Source organism: Conger conger, chromosome 10, assembly GCF_963514075.1.
Source record: "Conger conger chromosome 10, fConCon1.1, whole genome shotgun sequence".
Classification (NCBI taxonomy): domain Eukaryota; kingdom Metazoa; phylum Chordata; class Actinopteri; order Anguilliformes; family Congridae; genus Conger; species Conger conger.
Genome location: NC_083769.1, coordinates 26,364,260 through 26,391,582, shown reverse-complemented (window position 1 = coordinate 26,391,582; position 27,323 = coordinate 26,364,260). Strand labels below are relative to the sequence as shown.

Sequence of the window (27,323 nt, the reverse complement as noted above, 5' to 3'; positions counted from 1 at the left end):
AATTAAGCTGAATTAGACCGTTTATTTTCTCCCATTCTGTCACTTCTCTATAGATGAATGCATTTCTGAGAAAGATATAATTCTATCCTTGACAGAACTGTGGTATCAACCAAAAAAGCGGGCAACATTTTCATTAGATATAATCAGTGATAATAACAAAAGTACAAAAATAAAGGGTTCCATAGACATGGTATAAAAGCACGGGAGGACAAAAACATTCTGGGAATGCATGACAGAAAAAAGCAAATATCAGTAATTATAAATGAGCAACAAAACAATTTCACACTCTCTTCTCAAAAATAAATCTGAATAAAACATATTATATGTTCATATATATATATAAATATATATATGTTCAGATAAAAAATGTAAATGTCATATGGAATGTCATAAGAATATATGCGAAACTATATCTGCTTTGCATTCAGTAAATAAAAAATTTACAATAATAGGTTTGGTCATACACAAACATGGTTTGGAAAATAAATGTCAACCATTGATTTGAATTATTCTTTGTACAATGTGGGAATTGTTTCATATGGACTAAAGGAGATTGAGTAGTCCAACAGCTGCGTACACCATACCCTAAAAGAAGCCAGATGAAAAAGAACTAACTAAAAATAATGAGGAGTCAGTTGTAAAAAAAGTTTCTCTTTGAACTCAACCCAGAGAGAGCCATGCATCACTCTGGCCTTGAAAGGTTAAACATCTTTGCAGTGAAAGGGCCCCTATTATGTGAATCATTTCTTTGGTTGCAGGCTTATTGTGGAAACGACCTAGATATATTAATTTGGGCTCAAATTGGCTAGTCCTTGGGCCTTGAAAAGAACACATTCTATTTCTTTTGATATGCTTATTTTGTTCTTTCTTTTTCACTCGGGTTTGTATTGTATTGTATCTTTTTTAGATAAGCAGACATACAATTTGCTTTTTCTGGAGCTGTCATAAGCATGTTTTTTCTGGAGGACCGTGTTATGGAAATTACTGCATAAAATATTAAATTCACCATGGTTCAAATACCTTTCACAAGACCTCATTGTTTATGGTTGACCTGAAAGTTATATGTACAGTGCAGTCTGTAAGTATTTGGACAGTGGTGCAATTTCTGCTCTTTTGGCTCTGTACTCCAGCACAGTGGATCTGTAATGAAACAATGAATATGACATTAAAGTGTAGACGGTCACATTTAATTCGAGAATTAAATCACCATATCAGGTGATCCATGTATTGTAGGAATTACATCCCTTTTTATACATGGTCCCCCCATTGTAGGGGACCAAAAGTAATTGTGCAGTTGGCTTCTCAGATGTTTCTTATTAGTCATGTGTATTAGTGCAGGTATAAGAAAGCTGTTAGTATCTAGTCTTGATTCTAGACTTTTGATTGCCTTTGTGGAGTTTGTCAACATGGGCTGTCTGTAGCGTAGTGGCTATAGAGCTTGACTGGGACTGAGGAGGTTGGTGGTTCAAGCTCCAGTGTAGCCATGGTCAGTGCAGCTGTTGGGGTCTTGAGCAAGGCCCTTAACCCCACCTTCCCCCCTCAGTCGAATCAACTGTAAGTCACTTTGGATAAAAGAATCAGCTAAATAACTGTAATGTAATAAAGAAATGTAATGAGGACCACCATGCCAATGAAAGTCAAGGAAGCCATTATGAGGCTGAGAAAAAAAAGTCAGAGATTGGTAGTGTTATTGGTATTTGAAATATCTGCTGTTCCTGTATATTTCCCTATTATCCTTTTCTCTGAGGTGTGAGTGCTTTCCTAAGTGTCACAGTTGCTGTTGACACAATGCCATTTATACTGCCATGGTAATTTTAAAATAACATAGAAGGCCACTGGAAAAGCGAGGTGTTTTCAGAAGCCTTTATTGTTGTTTGCTTTGGATGGTCCATCTCATTCAATGCTTTTCTGTATGTGATGGTTCATCTTAGTATTCCTGTAAACCAGACAGTTTATAGGAATACTAAGCCATAAAATGAGAGTTATCACTTGTTTAGGGGTTTTAGGGGGTTGGCTTCCTTTGAGGACATCCTCAATAGATGTCATTACTTTGTTCTGGCTGTTGGGTTCCATTGCAAAATCCAAAGATCCTAGATGGACATTTTCAATCTATTTTAACATATGATGATGTTCTAACAAGAAAACTCAAAGGGAACTGATAGGATTGTACAGCAAGTTTTATTTTATTTTGAAATACACTGTGCAGGATAATTTTTATTTTTATTTTTATTTTTACAATCCACACATTTTACATGTTTACACACTTTTTTTCATTTGAAACTATACAGTATTTTCTAGAGATTTTAAAATATATATTTTTCATAAAGTGGTATTATACAGTTATAAAATATTGACATTGTGAGCAAAAAATGACAGGATTTTAATAGTTCAAACAGCTGTCTTAGTGCTATTATCAGTGTAGTATATTTTGCACTCATACAAATGTCAGAAAATAAATTTTGTGTGCAACATAGTTTCTGCCAGGTATTAATAGTGGAGGTCATGCACCTCCTCAAACAGAAAAAAACCTGAGACTTGGATCACCATGAAAGGGTGAAAAGGGTGTGATGGCGCTATTTAACAAAACTGTCTATAAATAAAATAAAAGAACCATCTCTTCAGCTACAGTATAAAACAAAAGTATGTGTGAAGTGGAAATGGTAGTGCAATGGGATGCATTATAGTACATTACTGACTAAAGTACTGTGCAGGCTATAGGCTGCAGTGGGCTGCAATTTGGGCACCCCTGGTTTAAATGTCTGTTACAATGAATCTGTCTGTGATTGAAAGCAAACCTGAACTAAATGTTAAATATGAGACCTTTCTGCAAATTTAAAAGCAAGATTGCTTTTTATTTTCATTTTTTACTATTCTTTACTATTTTATTGTTTAAAAAAAGGAAAAGGGCCATGTGCAATAGTTTGGGAACCCTTTTGGACTATTCTTTGTAACTTTTTAAAAAGATGATTATCAAGGCCCAGACCCAGGTGATTTACTTGTTATGAGTCAGATGAATATAATTCCAAGATGGAACTTTTAATTCTGAAGTAACTTCATGACTTCTAAAGTATCCAACTGCAGTGGTTGCTCAGTCTGTTGTTAACAACCACGGGCATCTGAAGTATGCAAAAGCCTTGCCTGAAGCCTTTTTGGAACAATGTGCTTTGGACTGACAAAACTTTTTGGCCATTACCAAAGACGGTATGTTTGGAGAAAAAAATGTGAAGCCTTTGTAGAGAAGAACACCTTGCCAACTGTTAAACATGGAGGTGGATGCATTATGCTTTGGGGTTGAGTGGCAGCTGGGGTCACAGAAAATATTGTGCAAGTGGAAGGAAGAATGGATTCCACTAAATGTCAAAGCATTCTGGAGGCTAATGTTCAAAGGTCAGTCTAGACATTGAAGTTGAAAGAGGTTGGGTTTTCCAGCAAGACAATGATCAAAAGCATTCCTCGAAATCAACCATGAAGTACCTCCAGGAAAGACGGATGAAGGTTTCGGAATGGCCACCACAGTCCCCTGAATATTAGAAAAAATCTGTGGATAGATCTCAAACATATCGTACATGCAAGGAGGCTGAAGAATGTTTCTTAGTTAGAGGTGTTCTGCGAGAATTGAATGACTCTTAGCTGGCTACAAGAAGCTTTTACAAGATGTTATAGCTCAAGGAGGAGTTACAAAGTACTAACTGACAGGGTTCCCAAACTTTTGCACAGGGCCTTTTTACTTAAAACATTTTTTACTTTTAAACTTTTAAATCTTGCTTCTAAATTTGAAGAAATGTGTCATGTTTAATGTTATACCATTTAGAGGTCAGGTTACTTCGCTTAGACATTAATTCTAAAAGGTTTTTTTACCAGGGGTGCACCACATTTTTGCACACCACTGTAGATTCAAATGAACCTATGACCTATCCATTAAGTACAAATACAAATAATACAGAGAACAGTCTGAACCAAACTGCAGGCCAACAACCATCCAAATGAATGATTCATTAGTGTTATTTGTACAAAATATGTAAGGCCTAGCAGAGAGGTCAACCTTTTGAAAACATGGCATTGTTACTTGAATGGATATTCATGTTTTTTTTGGGATGAAGTTTTGGAACACTGAATCTGTCAGTGTTCAGGGCACTTCAAAAATGTCACCTGGATTTTTTCTTCAGGTGTAACACTGCAGCATCCTAGCAGCAGGGAGCGGAACCAGCCTCAATAGTGCAGACATGGTCAGTGCCACCTGACCTGGAATTTCAGCAGAATTCCTCTGGGATCTGCCCAGGGATTCTGAAACTCGGGGTGCTAGGATCCAGTGTGTTCCGGGGACTGGAGTTGAGGCAGCTGGACCGGGTCTCAGCTGTGCAGCTGGACCTCTGCAGGAACTGGAGGAAGTTCTCCTGGGCTGAGCCCTCGTGGCTGGAAGCTGCCGGGTCCACAGACCGAGCCCTGTAGCACCGCCGTAGTTTACACAGCTCCTCCCTGATCTGCCGGTTCAGGAGCCCATAGAAGAAAGGATTCACAGTGAAGGAGGAGTAGGCCAGCCAGGTAACTGTACCCTCCACATCCTCAGGGCTGCGTAAGGAGGAGTTCAGGGATAAGTGCAGGTGGAAGGTGAAGTAAGGCAGCCAGCAGAGCAGGAACTGGCCCACAATCACCACCAGGGTGAGTGCCGCCTTGCCTCCCCCAAAGATCCTCTCCGGGTAGGGCCGCTGGGGCACGTTCCTGGTGGTGGTGATGATGGTAGTCTGGCTGTTGATGGAGTCTGAACGCCGCTTGGGTTTGGAGGCCCAGGCAGGGAGGGGGGCTTGTTGGCGTGCAGCCATGCGGGCCACCCTGTAGACCCGGCAGTACACGGTGAAGATCACCAACGCCGGCAGGCAGAAACACATCACGGTGAACACAATGGCAAAGACCTTCCTGTAGTCACTGTGACTCCAATGCAGGGAGCAGTGGGCTGCACTAATGGAGCTCTTGTTCCCATAGGCTGGCCAGCCAAACAAGGTGACCAGGGCTAGTGAAACGGACTTGAACCATATGAAGACCATCACAGCAACTGCCAGTCTGTAGGTCATTTTGACCTCGTACCTCATGGGGTGCACGATGTAGTAGTACCTCTCAATGCTGATGGCAGTGATGGTGAGGATGGAGGAGCAGATGAGGAACACATTGAGGAAGATGTAGACCTGGCACTCCAGTACAGTGAATGCCACCGTGCCAAAGTATGGCGAGCTGGTCACGATCCCCAGGGGCATCAGCAGCACGGCACAAAGCAGGTCCACCACACACAGGTGGCCAACGAACGCAAACTTCCTCAGATGCGGCGCTTTTACGATCACCACCAGCACAGCAGTGTTGGCCAGGAGAGCCACAAAGTTCAGTGTCACCATGAAAAACATCCCCACTAGGTCCTTGAGACGTGACTGGGCACTGGGCAGAATGCCCAGCTGCATGCTGGGAGCTGAAGGCATAGGCTCCCAGAGACTAGATGCATCATTCAGTGCTGTGCAGTTTGTGATTAACGTTGGAACAGACTCTTCCATAATTCACAGTGAAGGTTCAAGAGCTAACAATTCCCCCATTATTTTTCTGTGAAGTCCAAGGAATTTCTCTTTTAGGATGTCAGGCATCACACTTAATATATTCCTGTTGATAAAAGAGATGTTTTTTTCTTTTAGAGCATAATTATTTCAAATATCTATTAGCATGTTCTTTGTTCTTTAAATATCTTTACAAACAATTCAGATTAATGCCTGTATGTTAAAGAGCCAAAAGCAATTAACTACAGCATAAACCATTATTAATGCATACAACTTGAGACTCAAATAATTATTTTTCCTGGCTCAAGGCTAAACATTTAGTCTTAGTGATTGAGAAATTATAAAAAGAAAAACAAATATGGTCGATGCTCTCAGATTACTGTTATAAAATGAAGACCCAAAAACTGCACAGTGACACTTATTAGTACTCAACATTTTTCTTTCACTTAGAAACATGTTTCCTCAAAGTTATCCATTATCCCATTTATACCACCCACTTCTCATAGTATATTCATTTTTCTGTTGTTGCATCGGCCTTTAAAGATTTATGACTGCTGCAGGAGGAAATAAGGCTGACTCTTGGCACCATCTAAATCATCTCAGACATGTTCATGCTTTTCTGACCTTACATTATCAGTGAGAGATGTCTCATAAACAAAATAGGGACTTCCTTTTAAAACCTTTTCATAAAATAGAAATTTAGAGTCAATCATATTATTGATTTTATTTAGCCATTCTTTAACCAGGCAGGTTAATTGAGATTCTCATGTGCAATAATGACCTGGCCAAGAGGCAAAATACAGCAAGATATACACTAAATGAGCACTTTATTAGGTTACTATCACCTTCCTGTCAGTTTTGACCAGTCTGGCTTGTTTCCTCTGACCTCTCTCATAACAAAACCGAACTGCTGCTCACTGGATATTTATTTGTTTTTAGCACCATTCTCTGCAAACTCTAGAGACTGTTGTGCATGAAAATTCCAGGAGATCAGCAGTTCCTGAGGTACTCAAATCACCCTGTCTGGCACCAATAACAAAAAACGATCACATTTCTTCCCCATTCGGACATTTTGTCTGAAAAACAGCTGAATCTCTTGACTATGTCTGCATGCTTTTATGCATTTAGTTGCTGCCACTTGATTGGCTGATTAAATATTTGCATTAGCAAGCTGGTTTACAGCTCTGCCTAATAAAGTGCTCACTGAGTGTATAATATAATAATAGTCTCTCACAAATTAAATGCTTTAAAGAAAAGTCAGAAAGGGAGGGAGGCTTTGAACTTTCTGTAGGGGTATGTAACATAATGGCAACAGTGGAATACAGTGGAAATAAACTAGTTCTCTTTCCTGGAGCGAGAGTTTTGCTGGAAGAGCAGAACTATTCTTTTTTTATCATAGCACTGCAGTCAACAAATAGAACCATTGAATCTGAATTTTGGAGGCAGCATGGGACACATGTAAGACCACTTTGATATTTTCTGGGATAGCCCCATTTGAACCCAATATTGGCAACAGATACGTGAAACTTTTGAGGTGTTTGGACCTGGGATTCTTCATAGATTGTATGTGATATACTTGGGTAACATTTCAGTGGTATTTTTGATTGTTAGAGACTTCTTTGATGATAGGACATTATTTTAGCTGCAAGCAAGAAACTTACCTTACACCCAAATGATAAAACCCAGAAGCTCCTAGGGTTGAGGATTGGGGTAACCCACCAAATCATTGTTATGGAGAAATTGACATATACCCTCAGAATCAAACAGGACAAATTCATGGACGGTTGGATGAGATGGATTGAGTTCATAAAGTCCATGAGTCAAAACTGTACGAGAAACAATCCCTGTTCACTGTTAACGCTCCTACAGTTCTTCTGTAAATTGTTTGTTTCTTTTGTTTTTAGGAAAAATATGAAAAACTTGGTCAATCTGGGGTCCTGTTTTAGCGATTTTTGGTGTGGTTGGTTTGTGGTTTGTCGATAACCAATGATAACCCGAACGACAGAGCTATGTAAAAAAAAAAAAAAAATCTTGTATGTATTTTTATCTTGTATTTTATCTTTGAATTGTGGGTCTTCTTTTTTTATTATTATTAGTACTCAGTGACTCTGTGGAATATCTAAACCCTGATATTGGCAATAAAAAACTAAATGACAGAACTGTATTTATTTGTACCTTAGAATATCATATTTTTGTAACTGCACGTCATGTTCTTACATTTCTCTCAATGTGTATGTCTGTCCTATTGCATATACATACTCCACCCACTCAGGGAAGCACACTGTAGCATGCAAGCCCTCTGAAACAGATGCTGCATCCTGCAGTCCAACAACTAATCAGCATAGTCATTATGCCAGAGGACTGAACCAATTACACAGATGGTGCAGGCACATTGCAGGCAGCCAATCAATCTGAGGTGGGGGGCAGCAACTGGAATCCTCTTTCCCCAATCATCTCTGTGGATCCCCCAACCATTCAGTTTGCATTATTTTGATTAAGACCAAAGAAAATCCAAAATCATGATTTGTCTGGCCGTATTAAAATGAACTCAATTCATAATGTGTTGTTGGACCTACTGTTTAATATCCAGTTGATCTTAAATGCATCCAAACACTTAGTATGTTGTATTTTGATGTGGGTGTAAATAACCCGATAATTAAAACTGACTGTCTATACTTGACCCCATGTTCATTGTTTTATTTGATCCAATGTGCGGGACTATAGTGCCAAAACAACACAAATTGTGTCACAGCCCCAATTATTTTGCATTTAACTGAAAATAACCCAGTATTCTTTTTTGAAGCACTGTTGAGACAATATCTCCCATTCATTTCCATAAATTCTGCGATTGCATGTTTTTGGTCATTGCCTATTTCCATGTGCTCTCTGCTGATATTTTGTTTCCATAATCTTCTCAGGTGGACAGCATTTGACATCTAATGTTTACTAATGAGAATAAAAATGTGGCGTGATGCCACAGGCAGAAGTACAGTACAGTGGCATGTTTTGTAAGTTATATAAGTGCACCCTCATTTCCATTGCATGAGCCTTCCTGTGCTTCAGCAGAGGTTAATTTTTGATGGGGAAATGAATTCCATGCACATCTCTTTCTTTGGAGAATACCAAATGCTGTGGCCTTCCCCCACACTGTAAATACTTGTTGTATATTACAAAAGCAGCCAGGTTAGTGGGAACTGATTCCGCCATCAAATTGTAAAGGATTTCAGTTTTGGACAGTGATCACAAAGCTATATTCAAAGCCCAGTGTATAATTATGGAATTGGAAAATGTAAGAATCTCAGCATGATATCCTGAAGGTCAACTTCCCAGTTGAAGCCAATGAAGCTACTTCTTCATAAGCAACAAACAGACATTAGCCTAGTACGGGTCAGCTCATTTACAGCTCGTGGTGACCAAGCTATTGTTCTTTGGGTCCTAGCACTCAAAACAACTTTTTTTTGGAAGCATTCAAATAACTTTTCTGGTGAGATAATCACAGAGCTCTACAGTTTAGTGCCCTCATGTGATGATAAAATTCAGTTTATGTGGGTCACAGCCCCTGTATAATCTATGCATATAGTGCTGTGTGATGTCATGTCATGTGAGATTTAATATCAACCCAATGCCATTTTAATCCAAATCCTGCAAAAACCTTTAACCATCCTGTTTTTATATTTTATATGTCATATTGTGAATTAATTTGGTTAGCAGTTGATATGTAAATGAACATTTTGCACTGCAATTGTTTTTCATATTTTGTGAATATGTGTTACTATATTGTATATATGTCAAAAAGTATTTCCTTAATACTGGCCAATTTTAGTAAGAGAAAAACATTGATAATATTTTCCATTGCTTTGCATGAATAAAAATATAATTTTTAATGGAATGGCCTAAGAGTAAAAATTGATTTCAATTAAGTAAAGTGCTGAAGTCACTTTTCATGTTGCTCATAAAATAAAGATTATTGAAGTACAACTTTTGCTGTGCAGAATACTTGCTAAATATAGATTTTACAGTGAATACACACCTTCACTGTTGGAATGCAATATTACCTTAACTTCTTTTGTAACTACAGTATTTCTGTCTCATGGGAACGTCTATAATTGTATTCCTATTGTATATCTAAAAATGATAGATACAGTATATACAGTACACAGTATATAGTACTGTATACAGTATGTACACTGAATACCAATAAATATACATATATTCCCTTATTAGTTTGTACATTTAGTCTAATTTAATGCTAATGCAACAATGCCATTTTAATGCAGGAGATGTAGAACAGCAGCATTGTAGCTATTGTGTGTATACTGTACCTTCTGAGGAAGGCTTGGGATAATATGCCAATGAAATGTGTTCCTCACCTCAGATTCACTGTCTAGTGATAGATGTTGAATACCAAATACAATTTCCCAGGTTTTTTTCCAGATGTCCTCCTCAGGTCATGAAACTGTCAAGCACAAAGTTGTATTTTCTATTGTGGAGATGTCATTCTCTCTTCCTCTTGCTGAACAGGGAAACAGATCCAAACTGATGTCCAGTGACTTCAGAACTGCCTGTGACTTCTGGACGTGCACCACCAAGTTCTCTAGTCTTGAGATGGAAGAGAGCTCCTACATCTCTGGGTAAAGACACTCCTGCAGTAGCCACTTGTGTCTGCAGAGGTCTGAGGTTCTCTCCTGTGGCTGATGAGGCAATGCTGGCTGGTCACCATTGGAAACCCATCAGTTGGAAGGTGCTTCCCTGGCCCCTAACTTTTCAGGCACCATCTCTCTCTCTCTCTCTCTCTCTCTCTCTCTCTCTCTCTCTCTCTCTCTCTCTCTCTCTCTCTCTCTCTCTCTCTCTCTCTCTCTCTCTCTCTCTCTCTCTCTCTCTCTCTCTCTCTCTCTCTCTCTCTCTCTCTCTCTCTCTCTCTCTCTCTCTCTCTCTCTCTCTCTCTCTCTCTCTCTCTGTGTATGGCAGTGACTGTCACACATTGTATTTTTTTTCTTCAAATGCACACACACTCCTCTGTCCTCTGTCCCTCTTAAGCTGGCCTCCCCTGGGTCCTAACAAACCTGACTCTCACAAACATATTGTAAGCTGCTCCAGTTCCATCAAGACATACACTCAGTGAGCAATTTATTAGGTAGACCTGTATACCAGCTTGTTAATGCAAATATTTAATCAGCCAATCATGTGGCAGCAACTAAATGCATAAAAGCATGTATTTTATATATCCAGTGAGATTACAGTATATGTACTTTAATCCCCTTGCTTCCTTTAAAACTCATCAGTGACAAGGGTTTTAATGTTGTTTAAAAGATTATGGTATTTAAAATGTAGAATATTAAATATTTATTCTTGTGTGTGCGATTGACAGTGATAACTTACAGTGGCTTTCTGTGTCAAAAGCTTTTGTTCCAAAGGTCACAGGTACTGTTAATTTTCTTCAGCTCTGCATGAAATAGCTTTGGTTCTCTCTGATTATTTGAACAGTAGAAGCAACCTTGGATCTTACAGTGACATCTGCTGGTTGAAAAACCTATACCAACCTTATCCAAACCAATCTTACACTTACCATTATACAGACAATATTTCCCTACACAGATATACAGTATCTACAGTGGGCTCCAGAATTATTTAAAAATATGCACAAAAATGCTTTATTAATGATTCAATGGAATCAACAAAAGTTTTACATTTTTCAAATAAAAGTGGATTTCACCAAAAAACAGGTTCCACAAATTGGCACCCTTGGTTTAACACTTTGTGCAAACACCCCTGGCAACAATGACAGACATGAGTCCTCCTATAATTTGTGATATGGTTAGAAAAAACATTTGGGGGATTTTTTTTAACATTCCTCCACGCAGAATTTATATGAAGAGGGGGAATTTATATCCCCCTCTTCAGTTCAGACCCCAGGTTTTTCATGGGAGATTGAGGCAACCAGGTTTTCTGCCAAGATTTCTTGGTACTTTGTTGAATTAATTGTGCCATTGATCTTAAATAGTGCCCCTGGATCACTGACAGCAAAACATAATTTTTCTATACCCATTACCCAACTTGTGATGGTCAATTACCATCTGTGTCTTCTGAATTGACAGTTCTTTGGCTTTTCCAATGCTGATGGTTGACAAAGATGGTACTCTAGTAAAACAGGAAGTGATGGAATGACACAATATAGTTCCATTAGACAGAGATTAACTAAATTACATAATAATTGTATTACCAATTTTATTTAAAATAATTGTTAGGGGTGCCAATAATAATAATAATAATAATAATAATAATAATAATAATAATAATAATAAACATTGAAACATGAGAGTAAACATTGAAATAAAAGTATAGAGTATTATCCATGTTTATTATATGCAGTTTTGTTCTTCATTTTTATTAAGGGTTCCAGTAATTTTGGAGCTCACTGTATAACAGCATCTCAAGATTGCTCCCCTAACACTCTTTTGGATAATGGTATTGTACAGTTGTGTAAAGATTATTAATTGCAAATTGGCCTTCTGTGCATACATGAAGTGATATTGTGTACTTGTATTGTGTACTCACATTATCCTAGGACAGAACAATATACTGTACCAACAGACTTATATCGAAGGCAAGCGAATAGTGATCATTAAAAAACTATAAATATATTTTCTCATTTATTTGACTCCTTTTTTACATACACCACAATACAAAATGCATGACTCGGGTAGGTTTTAATTATCCTACGAAAACCTGTTAATGCTGAAGAATACACCTCAACAGAACTGTTAACCATTCCTAATCATTACTCAGGCATTACTCAGAGTCTCCAAGTCCACTGAAACCCAAAGAAAAGGGACTTTGCTTTTCAGCACATATGTGGCATATCAAAACTGATACGAAGTCTGATCAGTCTCTTTATTCTAATTGCCAAAGCAATCACCAACACAAAACGCTTTGAGAATAATGTAAATTATGTTTACAAAGAGACATTGTTAAATGTGTATGAACAGTTATGTTTGATACACAACACATTAATTGATGGCATTAAGAGTACATCTATCTTAGATTGTTTGCAGACACATGTCAATAACATTTACACCCATATACTTTACTGGAGTAAGAGGTGGTTTCTGCTTCTTTAGATGTAGGGTACCCTGGGTAAAAAAGAAAAAGAAAAAGATCTTTAATATAATTTAATATAATATCCATCTGGCCATATATAAAAGTATAAAACAAAATGTATGCCTGCAGGTTTTTTACCATTTACAAATGATCAGACATAGAATTACAGTAGTACTATCACAGAACAGGCATTTTTAGCACAATGTAATTTAATTTTCAGACATTTTGGATGGAAATGCAAGATCATTTTCAAATGAAATACTTTACCTGTATGTTTTAAAAAGGACGCAGTCTCTTCTTTAGCATTTTGTCTTCATTGTTTAATTTGGTCCTGATAGCAGCTCGGATTAAGCTGGAGTCTACACCAAATTTAATCTTCACGTGCTCTGGAAAAATAAATATTATTTACAAAATAACCCATACAACTCTTGAAGGTTTGTTGATTGTTATATGGCCAAGGTTGGATATTTACTGAAGCATTTTACATCTCAAAGCCCAGTATTTAGAGCGTATTTCTTTACATTAGAAGGCGTAATATTTTGGGCAAAAATATATATTTCTTCCTAAAAGATACCTAATTGTTTTATGTTTAAGACTTGATGTGGTTACCAATGATATTTGCCAATGCCTCTGGGGGTAGTGGTGGCTTTTGGAAGTCCTCTTTAGAATTGGATGACTTTCTTCCCTGTAGTGAATGAGTGGCCAAAGTTTCTCGATTGAACACCAGCATCAACAGCGCAGAGGTGTATTTTTTGAAGTCCGTTGTTTCTGAAATTCGATTATATAGACTGCTCTGAACTTTCAGCCCTCCGGGTAGTTCAGTGAACTTATCTTCCTGTTCAACAGACCGACAAACAGAAAAGATTAATAAACAGTAACCAGATAATGGTGACTTTTGCATTGGGCAGAAGGCCAAGCAACACTGGGTCAAAGTGGATATTGTCATTCATACCGTAGGCTGTCGTGACGTAATTATACGCCAAGTGACAATGCATAGCTCTGTTTTTTTTATGATGGCTGTGCTAACTTGTAGACTTTAGATGTCAATGCTATGGTTTACAATATATGGGTATTGTGTAGTAGCAGCAGAAATAAGAATATGACCTCGATGGTGTGCTCAGGTATCTCACTTAGTCCCTCGTCCAAAACACAAACAAGAGAGTCCCCCTCTTCAGTCTGAATGTCCTCTGTCTCCTGTCGGGCATGGTCCAGGACAGACCTCAGCTCAAAGATTGAGTCTCTCATTTGGGCCATCAGGTTGTTCATCTCTGAAAAATAGTACAATTATGAATACTGGAATGCATATACCAGTAATATACATTTTTATACTTTGATTGGTTAGCAGTGCAGTTAGAGGTGGACTCAATACTTAACGATGGTGGCTCAATCTCTGACATAGGTTACTGGAGCCTTGAGCAAGGTGTAGAAATTACTGTGCCTCAAATTATAGCTGCAATAAAAAGTTATTGTTGGATAATTGAAACCTAGCTTAGTCATGCATTTTGGTCCAAAAATAATTGTCAAATAAATTAAAAAAATACCTTTACACTCTTTTAGTTCCTTCTCAGCCATCATTCTACAATGTCTTTCATATTTCAGTTCAGCTTGTAACTTCTCAATTTTCATCAAAAGGGTTAAAGTGTCTGTTCTCATTTCATGACAGTAGGACAACTCCTCTTCATCCTCAAAGCCAATAAGCTCATTCTGTTAAATATAATACGTGATTAAAATTACACTATGCTTTTTTCACCAAAATAACAAAGACCATCATATGAACATTACTTCAAAAGCTTGATGACAGACTGGAAGCAGCACCAATAGTGTCGGTGCAATATAACTATGTATGGTAGTATATTACCGAACTATATTATTTCACTAAAGGGGCCACTCATTATTACAAAAGAGTATCTGTCAACACAGATGAAGCGTTAATACTAATGAAAAAATTGGCATTGAATGTTGCAATAAGAACAAAATTGCAGTATAAGCTATAGCTTAAAAATCGTACTTTTCATATGTATACAGTAGTGATTATGAGAATGTTCGCTCTTCTGTGTGGTGACGTTTTTTAAATCAGTTTTCATTCAAATGAAAGTGACAGCCAATACAAAATGGGACAGTAACTTTGCTATTGTTAACTATCATGACATTTAATTATTCACTTAAGGAAATGAGTGCAGCCTATAATGATTCTGAACAAACGCTGTAGGCCACTACACGTTGATGTGTCATGATTGTGGACGCTGATTTGCGCAAATATGCAATTATGCATATGCAATTGGGCAGAAATAACGGACACTTCACTGGAGCATTCTCACCTCGGGAGGCAGGTGGCACTGCTCGTGCACTGTAGTCTTGTCATTCTGTAGCATCGAAGGTTTCAATGTCTCTTTGTTTGACCAATACGTGTTCCCTGTCGTTTCAGGCTCTTCCTTCATCTTTTTCCCATTTATTGTGGTGGATGGATCTGCCCTTCTCTTTGGTGACATTTTTTCGCGTCACTGCGTATAAAAACATACGACGTTTATGTATTATTATTATTTTGCAAGTAGAATTACCAGTAACCAATTGTTGTTTGTAAACACCGTCTACAGATGCACCGTCTTGGCATGTTTTCATTGGCACCTAATATAGATTTTTACCTCGAACCTGGCTAGAACTGCATTCAAAATAGTAGGCTAACGTTACTCTCCGTACCTCTTTAAGTTTTATCAATAATGTGTAACAAGGACTAAGAATTTTCAAGCTTTCACTAAAGTCTGTTTGCATTCTGTGTCGAAAACATAATGTCACGATCTTAAAATGCAGCCTGTCGAAGGGAGGCAACAAAAAGCGATGACTTCATAATACGCTAGTGCACTGCATTGTACTGCATTGCTACTGTATTCTGCAGTACCGAGCCAGTTTCATTTTCTCACATTTTATGCAACTGACGACATTACATCACCACTCTGTCCGTACGCGAAACCTACGATTTAACATTATAACGCCGAGCTGCGATACTTGTTAACTACTTATCACCATGAATAAAATGTAAACTTTTAAAGCGACATTGGAACCCACCTGTGCAAATGGTGGAACCGGGGAAAAGAAGCGCTGTGTTGCTTGTGCAGTTTATGCGAATTCCGGGCAGCTGGTAGGTGGTGCTGCAGCTGCATCATTTGAGTTGTTATTGCCAGAGTCCCATGCCACATTTGTAAAACGGGGTGCTTAGTCAAAATCTTATTTGAAACAATTTAATATGCTGAAGTACTTTATCGCTTTATGCACAGCTTGCAATTGCCTATTATTATTATTATTAATTGTAAGTGGCAGGTTTGGATGTTTTTTCCCGTCGAAATACCGAGGCAATGGCTTAAAATGGACTTTTGAGTCTGTTGATAAACAAAGTTCTTAAATGCTCTGTAGCTGTTGCATTGGTAGGCTACTAGCTTCAGCTGACAATTAATTCCCATCATAGCACACCTTAAAATCGGCCATCTAAACTGAAGTGTTTAGTGCATTTTAACGTGCTTGAAATTTAAACTAAGTGAGCCCATACATGCTAGGCTGTAACATATGTTGCTGCCATGGTCTCTGTAATTATAAGAGCCAGTGACTTCGGGAATGAAAGTGTTTAAGTCTGACAAAGAGCATTGTCCATTCGCCACAATCCTATATTTGGGTTTTGACCCCTGTGATTTGACCCTAGTAATGATTAACTTGTATTTTGCACACTTTATGTTTGGCTGATGTAGGCCTTAACTATATATATATATATATATATATATATATATATATATATATATATATATATATATATATATAAATATATTAACCAAACGTATATAGGTTTGTTAGAGATGGACGGGTGTGTGTGATTTTTGTCCAGTAATTGCCCTGGGTCAATTTCCACTGCCAGTTACCCTTCAAGATGAAAGCAGTTAAAAGTCTCAAATAAGTGCACAGCCTTCAGCATTGATCATCGTATCAATAAATATAGTTCAGGTGAGATTACATAAATTAATGTGCAAATTAAGTAATTCAGAGGAAACATTGGTATGATATCCAGACGCTAACCCCTTAGTTTTGTCAATTAAGTGAATATAACTTTATAGAAAAATGCAAGTCTTTTATACATAAAAAAATATCAGCAACATTTCATGTAGTCACATTGAATTTGTGCTACAACATGAATTGGTACATTTGTGCTTTAGCTTGAATTAGAGGTGTCCAAACTAGATGGGGGTGCTGTTTTTATTTATTTTTTTATTTTTATTTTTTTTAACTGAAAATGGTTTCTTAACATCATAAGAGCATTTTGCCTGACATTACAACCTAAGGAACCTACTGTACACCAGGGCCTGTATTCATAAAGCAGTTGATAGAGTGCTGATCTTAGATCAGTTTTGCCTTTAAGCTCATAATGAATGAGGTTAAGAGTGGATCAGGGTATGGACCAGGGAGAACTGATCCTCGATCAGTGAAAATGGGCCCTGGGATATTCTTCTCACTAAAGGAGCATTCCCTCGGCAGTGACCCACATTTAAATGTGTTTTTCCATCACACGCCACTGAATGACTCACCTGGATGTGGTCGCTTGCATGATTTACAGGCTTGCATATTTTATTAAGCAAATTAATGCTCCGTTACGTAAACAATGACAAACATTTATCAACACATACAGCTGATAATATGAGTCATGTTTCATCAAATATACTGTATATTTTAGAACAAATTTCATACATTGAAGGAAATGTATGCATTTCAACAAGTACAATTTCTCCTATTTCTTTGCACAACTTTTGAATCCTATTTTCTTGTGAAATGTCGACAAACATAAACGATACAAAAGCCCCAAAACAGTTTCAATGACTGACTTTAGGACACAAATTCACGTGGGACTAGTGCTTACTGAGGCAAATAGTAATTGGCTGATAATAACTTGGAGAAATTAGCCAGACTACACCTGTGCAGAGCTATGGGGTCATTTTTGTCACAATGACAAGGACATTTACTCTGGCCGTGAGTGAAGGAAACAGCCGGAAAGACTAGTGTCTTCTAGTCAGAAGGTGATAAACTGAGTGAGGCACTCGTACTGAGGCTAACACAGCTCTTTAACATCAGAGCCTGAAAAGCCAATGTGAGCACATTGTGACCGCATTGCATAGCGTCCATTCAACTTTTCTTTTGCATATTAATTGTGCAATACAATATTTTTAGGTACACCTTGAACTGTAGAAAAAAAACCAATATGAACTATATATACATCATCAAAAGTATACAGTAAATATTGCTACTTCTGCATTAACTTTTTCTAGTTTTATACACGAGGTTCTTCCTATTTTATTCACAACAGTTTATAAGACACAGTCCTGGCCAATGCGATAGAATGCGCTCAGTAGACACTTGTTTCCCGAAAGGCAACATCTTCAAAGAATTTCAGCTGCCGCACCATCACTGCATAGGCCTTGTACTTGTCCTCTCCCATTTGCTCCCGAAGGTGCACCTGGAACCCATAAGCCAGGAAATGGTGACAAATCACTAGGGTGCCAGTACAGTTAACAGTGAATTGTGGGTAGAAACATGCTACTGACACCGTCGCCACTGTGGTGTTTACTTGCCTCTCGTGCCTTCTCATCATCTTCTTCCATAATATCCAGCACTCGGTCTAAAAGCTTTACCCCCAGTCCCTTCACCACGTCAGTCCGTAAATATTCAATCGCTCTTCTGATCTTTGCAGGGCCAGAGGGAGAATCTGGGGAAAAGACAGGCCAAACAGACAAGATAATTCACTCCCATTTGTCATTTCTCCAAATCTTTTCAGCTGTATACATAGAAAATTTCTATTTAAATGTATCTGACAGTCAACAAAAGCAAATGAAGTAAACTGGAATAAAGAGTCTAGGCCAGGGCTGCCCAATTCTGTTCCTGGAGATCCTGTAGGTCCTGTAGGTTTGCAGCTCAGTAAGATCTCTAGTTGTTGAATAATGCACTTTTCTTAGGGTTGCAGTGAAAACCTACAGGACAGTAGATCTTCAGGAACAGGGTTGGGCAGCTAGCTATGTTGTAGGTCAACAAAGGGGCGATGTAGCGTGACAGACCTGAGGGAAACTCATTGAAGCGGAATCCGTCCTGCTGCTCGGTGGCCTTGCCGTGCAGGACCAGGGTGTCCCTGTACCTCCTGTTCAGTTTGAACTCAGCTCGGGCTGCAGGCCCCGGGGCATCCGGCTCGCACACCACCTCTCTGGAATCCATTTGTAATGTCTGCGTCATCAGCTGAACCAGGTCCTGCATTTCGCTGGACTCGCTCTTCCTGAAATTACAATGCAGCGCAAGCCAGAGCCTGAGGTCAGAGATGGGGAACAAAGGCTTGAGCGATAAACCAGCCTGAGAGTACGCTCGCTTGCAGTGACTATTTGACTGGTTGGAAAGGACTGCACAGCATAGGCAAATAGAATCAGACAAATAAATTGAATGATTAAATGCGATTTTACAGGGATTCATCATTTGCATTTCACATTTTCACTGCTTGAGTATTTCATATTCCAAAACTTATAGATATGACATGTAACTTAATTAGAATGGACAAAAGCAAAGCACTTGGACAGGTAATTACTGGACTCACCCCTCTTTGCTGTCCCCCTCTGAGCGGTCCGTGGAGCTGGTGGATGAGCCGCAGTCATCCTCGTCTGACTGTCTCCGGGATGAACCACCTCGCTGCTGAAGGGGGAGCAGATGCGCATAGACACATTACTTAAAAAAAGTACGTATTTAGTATTTATTTTCCCCATTATTTATTCTTAGACCCTGTTTTTAATTCAGTCCATTTCATTCGTTTAGTGCTTTTTACAGAAGACTGTCATAAAGACGCTTCATGGAGTAGCAGAAGAGCAAACATCAGATCTTGAACCCCAAAAATAGTTTGTTACTTTAACCAAATACATGATAGTTTAATAACATAAGCCATTTTCTTCTACCTAAACATCTACTGTAGGGTCATGGAATACTACTTGTACAAGTGGTGAAACTCTAGTGAGAAAATACTTTAAAAAATGTCTAAAACTTCTTTTGCCACTGATCTCTCTCTGTCATCACATTTGTTTACCCAAGGGTCACCTCACAACACCTGATTAAAGTAACTGACTTTAAGCAAGACCTTGATAATCAGCTGTCTTAGTGCTGAGCCAAAACAAGAACCTGCACCCAACACCAGCCCTTCTTGGATGAGACTGAATACACCTGGTGCAGACAGTATAATCCACAGCAATACACACAATACACACACTCAAGTGAGAGATTGCACTGTGACTTGGTTTATATAGACAAGCAGAAAGGAGACAGATTTACCACGGTTGTTTTGGCTGGGACATCAGATGCCGAGCATCTGACTGAGGCAGTTTGGGAGTCTGACACCTTCCTCTCCGCAGTGATGTCACACGATTCTCTCCTCAGTGCAGGTAGAACTTTAAAAGGGAGCAGAATCTGTCACCTATGCTTGGGAATTTGTTTCTCAACTAACCATTTCTCAACAGTTTTTCATGCCTCAGTGGAAAGAAATAGGCACTTTTTAGTTTGCACCTCAAAGAGCTTCAATTTAACTTCAAATTCAAATGTAGAAATAAATTGGAGATAATAATTAAATAAATACAATAAATTGGAATTAATAATAGAATTTTGTAAAAATCCTCCCTGTCTTAAATAAACCCCATTAACTTTCAAAATATATACATTATAGTTCAAAGTACAGTCCAGAATAGTTCAATGCTTGAAATAAAGAGCACCATTTGTACCCTGATCCTACAGTAGTGTCACTCAGTAAGCAGACATATTCATTCTGAAAAACAAATAAATGCAAAAATTGTTTTGTATTTTCCTTATTGTGTACTTCTGATACTCACCGATTCTTTTTTCAATCGTACCCAAAGATGTATACAACACCAGGATAAAAGGAGTGCACTGAACAAAGCAGTAAAGTTGATGTGTTTTTAATTAATTTTTAATTAATTGTACATTGTGCAAAAGTCCATCATTGTAGTATTATCACTTTTATGTGTTTTGCACAGTCATTGGTTTATAACATACCATGAACATCAACCTGGGGTGTCAATTCCAGCCCTCCTTTGGGGAAGGGGACTACCATATTATTTTTCTTTAGCTCTAAATAGCATTAAAGTGCAAAGAGTCAATGGGACAATAAGACAATATTTTTAGATGCCAGCATCTAATCTCATGGCCATTGGCCTTCAAGGATCTAAGCCCCTCCTACCCGGATAGGAGAATTCTTCCTGGGACTGCTTCAGCCGCCTCCGCTCTCGAGCTGACAGCGGACGTTTCTGAAACAAACCAGCCACATATTCCACTTAAACTCTCACACTGTATCTGTACATCTACTGCTGTATGTGATACAGTTAAATAATAATAAATATGGACAATATGCATGAACAACATTTCGCAGGCGCTGGGCAGATGGCTATTCCGGAATATCACACCTGAATATTACTTTAGTTGTGTTCAATTCCACTTCGGTTCAGTCAGTTCAATAAATGAATTGTAATCAGGACATTTTCTGCTGAGTTATTACTCAAAATCTCAATACTCACTCTACTAATCTAGCGTAGATGAATTAGTGCTACTAATACCAGTGTACCCGCTCGTCACCTCCACCTTCCCATCCTAATAGAAAATGGCAGCTAGGTAATCAGAGGAAGCATGTCGCACAGTGAGTATGTGGGGCTCACCTGTGCTGCTGTAATGACGCTGTCCCCAGAGGCAGAGCAGCTGATCTGGGAAGACGATGACGCGGTAACCTTGATCTTTCCTGCTCGTTCCCCCTGGCCCTTCTTTTTCACGTTCCCCATGACAACATCGCTGGGAGGAGATGGCAGAGGCCTGGGAGGGACTTCTGTAAACTGGAGGAAGACATTCCCATTTCAGATCACATCTCTGGCATGGGAGACCGCAGGTCCAAACAGTAAACAATCATGCCAAAAATATGACAAGCAAAGAACAGCGACCAAGTGTTGGCACCTCCTGCTCTGCACTCACACTGGCCTGGTTGCTATGGTTCTCCTGCACCGTCCCCTTGCTCCTCTGCCTGCGCAGGCGGGACAGGGAGGGCTCAGAGGCAGAGGAGGGGGGCTGCAGCCGAGGGTTGCTCTGCACTGGAGAACAGGGGAGTGCATCCCGGCTTTCAGGCTCCTTCAATTAAAAAAGTATTCATCATTTCCAGTTTGCAACATTCAAAAGAAGAACAACTTACAGGGTCATGGCAATGAATAGATATTCCAAAACCGTAGCCACATTCAGTGCTGCGGACACAATACATGCTGTAGTTACTTTTACAAATAAATGATCTAATAACCTGGGACCTAAGTAATATGCAAGGAGACACACATAAAGCCTTACCATTATGAGAGGAACAAAAGGTTCAAGGAGTTTTTCTGTTGAGTCCAAGTTCTGATGAAAGAAAAGAAAGTGATTACAAACTACAAATTACAACCAAGAAATCTGATCTCGGATCTATAAATGCAGAAAAAGCTTTCAAAATCAAAGAGAAACGTCTGCCCTTGCCTTCACCTCCGGGGTTTGTTTCCAGGCTCCCGCTTCCTGGAGCAGTTTAATGGTGTCATCTCTATCCTCCATATTTGTGAGATTATTCTGTCCTTCTGTGGGCACCACAGCCCCATCGCTCACAGCAGTGAGCTCAGGCTGGGAGGGAAGGTCCTCCCACACTGGGATACTGGGTGGTTTCTTCTCCTCTCCGGCACTGCTGGCCACATCCAGTGCCTGTTTCCTCTGACGAGACTCAGAAGGGGTGGGGTGTGCTGTCCTGGCCCTCTTCTCCTGCGCCTGGGGTGACAACACAGGCTTCGTCTTATTGTGTTTCCTCTCCTTGGCGGGTTGCATGTCGATATCGATGTTGCTGAGTGTAGCTATGGATGCTCCTGGGCTATTTAGTTCCTCTGTTGGCTGAGGTTTTGGGGTTGGCGGTTGTGGGGAGTTCTGGGGTTCCGGCGCTTTACTGCTGTTGCTGGGCAGATGCTTCACCTGATGTTCTTCCTTCTGTGTTGGAACAGGAACATTGCTCAAAGATAGTTGAAGGAAACATGAGGTTACACTTGCCTCTTTGTTTACTGCCAAAAACGCATTGTGCTGCTTTCCCTTGGTTTGGAGATGGAATATAACCCCCTCCCCCAATCCCTTACCATCTTCTCCCTTTTATGTAGGTCCAGGGCTTGAGGGTGGCATTCGGGTTTGGAATTTGCTGACAGTTCAGGGGCAGCCGCACTCCCAGGCCTGTTACAAGGAGCTTTCTTTTTTGATTTTGCCGTTTTCCTAGTACAAACAGAAAAAAAAGACATTGCTTTAATAACTGCTGTCTTCACAATAGACTCTGACAGGAAAAGCTATGCTTGACTGTTGTGGAACTACACGGGAGCTCTGTCAGGGCACAGAAGGATAGGCAGGGAGTAGGGATGTGGAGCTGATGGACACATACTCCTTTGTGGCTTCCAGAAAGACGGAGATCTGCCGTTTGATGTAGGGCTGCCGGAGGATATGCTTGACTTCTGGACGCTCCTCTGGCTTCTTACTGAGCATGCTCTTAATGAGCTCGCCGAGCTGGGGGTTATACTTGCTGGGCATCTCAGGGAGCTATGATACAAACAGGATAATAATGATGGAAATAGTCATGTTTCGGCACAACCTCACGCGTGGCTCAGAACATTACCATACAATGAGCCTGACCAGATCAACAGTGATTTGTGAAAAAGTTCATTCCAGAATATGTCTTACTAACAAACAAAAAAATAGTCAGCTACTTCTTATGCTTGTGTAACCGGAATTCCAAATAGAGGACGCAAGTCAAACCAACTTGATCACTGACATATAACACTGGCTGAACCGTTGTTTAACCAATTACAGTGTAGGAATCTAATATCGTGACATGTAACTGCCCTTTTCAATAGCTAATAGAGGGTGGGTCAAAACCATCTTATTGTCAGGTCCTTTATCCTTCAGATCGGCATCCTGGGAGCGATCATGCATGCAGCATGCAATCATACAGAATACTCTGACTGTCCCCACTCCTGAGCATTCAAATGACTCACCCTTCCACTGGATAAACTTTTGAAAACTCACCTTTCCCCCAACTATACGGTACACCAAGGAGTTCATGTCCTTTGCATTAAAGGCATGCTTCAGTGTGGCCATTTCATATACACAACATCCCAGGGCCCAAACATCTGACTGTAACAGAAAGGTTTCAGTGAATACCTGCATTCTTATCTTGATTCTAGCACTCACAAGAGTGGAGATTCTGCAAATACCTTGTAGTTGTACGGTTTGTTGGAGAATAGTTCTGGGCTCATGTAATAAGGGGTCCCAATGAGAGTGCTGGCCATGTCGTTTTGGTTCTCCAGTACTCGAGCAATTCCGAGGTCTCCCACCTTGATTATGTTGGTCTTGGTCAGAAAGATGTTCTGAGTTTTCAAATCCCGATGCAAGATGTGTTTTTCATGTAAATACTACAAAGCAGAAAAGTAAAAATAATCATTACAAGACATTTTACAATTAAACTTTATCATAAAAAATATATTTTGCAAGTAGCACAAATGAATCATGTTCTTGAAGTACTGCATTATATTTATGCATTTACAGTAGTAGCCACTTCTACCCAGAGAGAGATACAACCATAATTATTTTACTGAAGCAAATCAGCAAATTCCTTATTTGTAGTTATAATGGCAGTGCCCTCATCACAGTGCAATCATTGTGCTACACTCAATCTCCAAAGTTTTGGGAGCTGGTTGGTGCCTTGCATGGCAGCCAATCGCCATTGGTGTGAGTGTGTGTGGATGGGTGAATGACAAGCATTAATTGTACAGCGCTTTGGATAAAGGCGCTATATAAATGCAGGCATTTACCATTTATGAACTACAACTCTTCCAGCTTCCCAAACACTTTGGGGATTGCTGCTAAAGGACACATTTGACAATGAACTTATCCAGAATGGTGTCAAGTTACTGTACCTGTAAGGCCATGGCGATTTGGACAAACCACTCCACCACCTGTCTCTCGTGGAGCAGCTCGCCCTTCTGTTGCCGTAGCCTGTGGTAGAGGTCACCCCCCTCGCAGAAGCCCATCACGATATAAAGTTGACAGTCTTCTCCCTCCCATGACTCTCTGTATGTCACAATGTTCGGATGTCGCAGCTGCGATAGAAGCTGAGCTTCTTGTTCCGCGGCTCGTCGCTCCCTCTTTGAGGACGTCCTCAAATTCAACTTCTTGACGACGTACTGAAATAAGAAAAAATTCCACACTAAAACTTCGCTAACTGGAAATCCGTTAGCGAAGTTATCCAATTCAACAACGTTAGGCTATTCTGACTGCACTCGTTACCTGAGGTTTTTCATGCCAGCTTTACAAGCTACTGGACGTTAGGCTAAATTGGCTAAATGGCACAACTTAGACTAACGTTAACGTAGTATAGTAGCTAAGTTAACTTATCTATACCCACGATATCGACTCGTTTCGCTTGCGTTAGCTGTCTAGTTAACAAGCTAAACAATGTAACTCTACTATGACTGCCGGCTGGCTACCGAGCTAACAGGTACTTTAGCTAGCTTTAGCAACTACAGCGACCATGTCGAATCAATGCAGGCATTGTTTAGTTTACCGGATTTACCTGCTTTGCTTCGGTTTTGTGTTTGACCAGGTTCACCTCTCCGTAGCTGCCTTTCCCTACAACTTTGATGAAAGTGTAACTCTCCATGATTCTTCATTTGGCAATTTAGACCAGAATTATCGTTTTATAAACTATCCAGCTTCATTAAATAATTACATTATTGCGGTTGCATGAAACACCAACTCCATCCTCTTAAAAAGTATCATGATAATATCATCCGCGGCTACCTTGTCACCAAGCAACGCGTATCATTCCACCATAGATCCCATCAACCAGTATAAGACTGAGACCCTCTTAAATTTACACAGCGGCATCTAGGGTCAGAGAACGGAAAGGCGCAAGTAGCGATTCATAAAAAATAAGACACCAAAGAAGTAGCCGATGTGGGGGTGACCCAATTTTTTCATTTTCAATATTTTATTTAAATTTTGGACTGAATAATCATCTATAAAGCAGTGCTGTTTATTTGAAAACAGACAAATTATACTTTGAATGGCTTTCTTGACACACATATGAACGTCCATTTAAAAATGGTAAGTTTGGCAAAAAAAATGTATGAATAAACAAAACTGACCCTGATTGATTCTAATTTCTCACTGAAGAAATTCTCTCCTTACAACTTCTAAAAAAAAATGTATTTTATCTCGCCATATTGACCTCCACGATTTAAACCAACAGATGGCGTCATTACCCAATTACAAATCCTAGGTAAGGAAGTCTATTTCATGGTCTACAAAGTATATTTCATACAAAATTACCATTGCTGTTGATTCCAGGCTGTAATTAACAATGCAATGCTATTCATCTTTTTTTTTCTTTCTTTCTTTGAAGCAGGGTACATGGCCACTAAACGAGGATAGCCTACTAAGGGCATTGATTGACTCTGGATATTGCCTACTTGTCATCTTGTTTTGGGAAAATGACATCATGTCATGTGTACTGGACCACAACATCCTTCACTTCATTTTGGGCTCTTGAGTAACATAAGAAATATAAATCTCCCATCTACAGAAAAATACACTTGTACTGATTTCCCTTGTCTTTGTCAAAGACTATAATGGAAAAAAACTAATTTATAACGAAACAAACTATTGTTACTGTTGATGTTACATTATACTGTCAAACACTCAGAAATCCACATTTTTGTTATTTAAGGAACAAATTTCCCATATGTACCCTGAAAGCACATTTGTACCCTTTTAGGCACTTTTTTGTATCTTTTCTTCCTGAGAGCGAAGAGCTACCATAACAATTAAGGTTATAAGAGCCTCATCGCAATAAAGCATCCCCACTAACCTATAACTAGTATGCTTGCCTAATAACTGTACACTCTTGAAAAGGTATTCCAGTAGTCCCCTGGAGAGAGATGGCAGTTAAATGTATAAATCATCTCAGATTTTGTTTTATTCTTATAAAGTGACCTACATTGGGCTCCTGGAGTCAATGTAATGTTGTTATGCTGATGACCCCCAACTCTTTCTTTTCTTCCCTCCTGATACACAGGTCACCATGCAGATCTCTGCTTGCTTGGTTGACATCTCTGCATGGATGACGTCCCATCACCTGAAGCTTAGCCTTGGCAAGACTGAGCTTCTTTACATCCCTGCTAGATCCCTCTCTCTGGACATTAAGGGCTTTGTAGTATCCCCTTCCTGCTGAGCCAAGAATCTTGCAGTGACCTTTGTTGACCAGCTCAGCCTCTACTGCCAGAGCCTGCAGGTTCCTCCTCCACAACGTACACAGGATCCATCATCTCCTGGCAGAGAAGCATCTAGTCCAGGCACTTCTAGTCTCTCATCTGGATTACAGCAACTCCCTCCTGGCTGGTCTCCCAGCTTGTGCCATCAAGCCCCTCCAGCTGGTCCAGTATGCTGCAGCCTGCCTGACCACCAGTCAGTCCAGGTCGGCTCATGTCACCCCACTTTTCATTGCCCTCCACTGGCTTCTATTGCTGCACTCATCCGCTTCAAGGTGCTAGTGATGGCATTCCAGGCTGCTAAGGGGACTGCCCCAACTCACATCCA

General features: G+C 39.6%; 3 protein-coding genes across 6 annotated transcripts; all 3 read right to left on the bottom strand.

Moving 5' to 3' along the window:
- Positions 1 to 3,668: 3,668 nt before the first annotated feature.
- On the bottom strand, positions 3,669 to 10,016 carry LOC133139352 (probable G-protein coupled receptor). The gene is made up of 2 exons (XM_061258821.1): positions 9,905 to 10,016; positions 3,669 to 5,640 (listed from the first exon to the last, which is right to left on the bottom strand). The coding sequence occupies exon 2, from the start codon at positions 5,535 to 5,537 to the stop codon at positions 4,251 to 4,253; it is 1,287 nt and encodes a 428-aa protein (XP_061114805.1). The 5' UTR covers positions 5,538 to 5,640; positions 9,905 to 10,016; the 3' UTR covers positions 3,669 to 4,250.
- A 2,155-nt stretch (positions 10,017 to 12,171) lies between these two features.
- LOC133139479 (uncharacterized) lies at positions 12,172 to 15,799 on the bottom strand. Its single transcript, XM_061259054.1, has 7 exons — positions 15,696 to 15,799; positions 14,951 to 15,133; positions 14,174 to 14,336; positions 13,737 to 13,900; positions 13,242 to 13,467; positions 12,900 to 13,018; positions 12,172 to 12,664 (listed from the first exon to the last, which is right to left on the bottom strand). The coding sequence occupies exons 2-6, from the start codon at positions 15,119 to 15,121 to the stop codon at positions 12,909 to 12,911; spliced, it is 834 nt and encodes a 277-aa protein (XP_061115038.1). The 5' UTR covers positions 15,122 to 15,133; positions 15,696 to 15,799; the 3' UTR covers positions 12,172 to 12,664; positions 12,900 to 12,908.
- Positions 15,800 to 17,211: 1,412 nt separating this feature from the next.
- On the bottom strand, positions 17,212 to 25,550 carry LOC133138982 (serine/threonine-protein kinase Nek4-like). Of its 4 annotated transcripts, none has more exons than XM_061258178.1 (16): positions 25,300 to 25,550; positions 24,644 to 24,910; positions 23,942 to 24,139; positions 23,754 to 23,861; positions 23,113 to 23,267; positions 22,820 to 22,949; positions 22,185 to 22,676; positions 22,020 to 22,070; positions 21,660 to 21,812; positions 21,353 to 21,523; positions 20,881 to 20,947; positions 19,962 to 20,077; positions 19,240 to 19,334; positions 18,716 to 18,927; positions 18,236 to 18,369; positions 17,212 to 18,120 (listed from the first exon to the last, which is right to left on the bottom strand). In XM_061258178.1, the coding sequence occupies exons 1-16, from the start codon at positions 25,384 to 25,386 to the stop codon at positions 18,010 to 18,012; spliced, it is 2,547 nt and encodes an 848-aa protein (XP_061114162.1). In that variant the 5' UTR covers positions 25,387 to 25,550; the 3' UTR covers positions 17,212 to 18,009. The 4 variants fall into 4 exon arrangements, with proteins under 4 accessions (XP_061114162.1, XP_061114163.1, XP_061114164.1 ...); XM_061258179.1 differs by having other exon boundaries at positions 19,240 to 19,331; XM_061258180.1 differs by having other exon boundaries at positions 22,191 to 22,676.
- Positions 25,551 to 27,323: the final 1,773 nt, after the last annotated feature.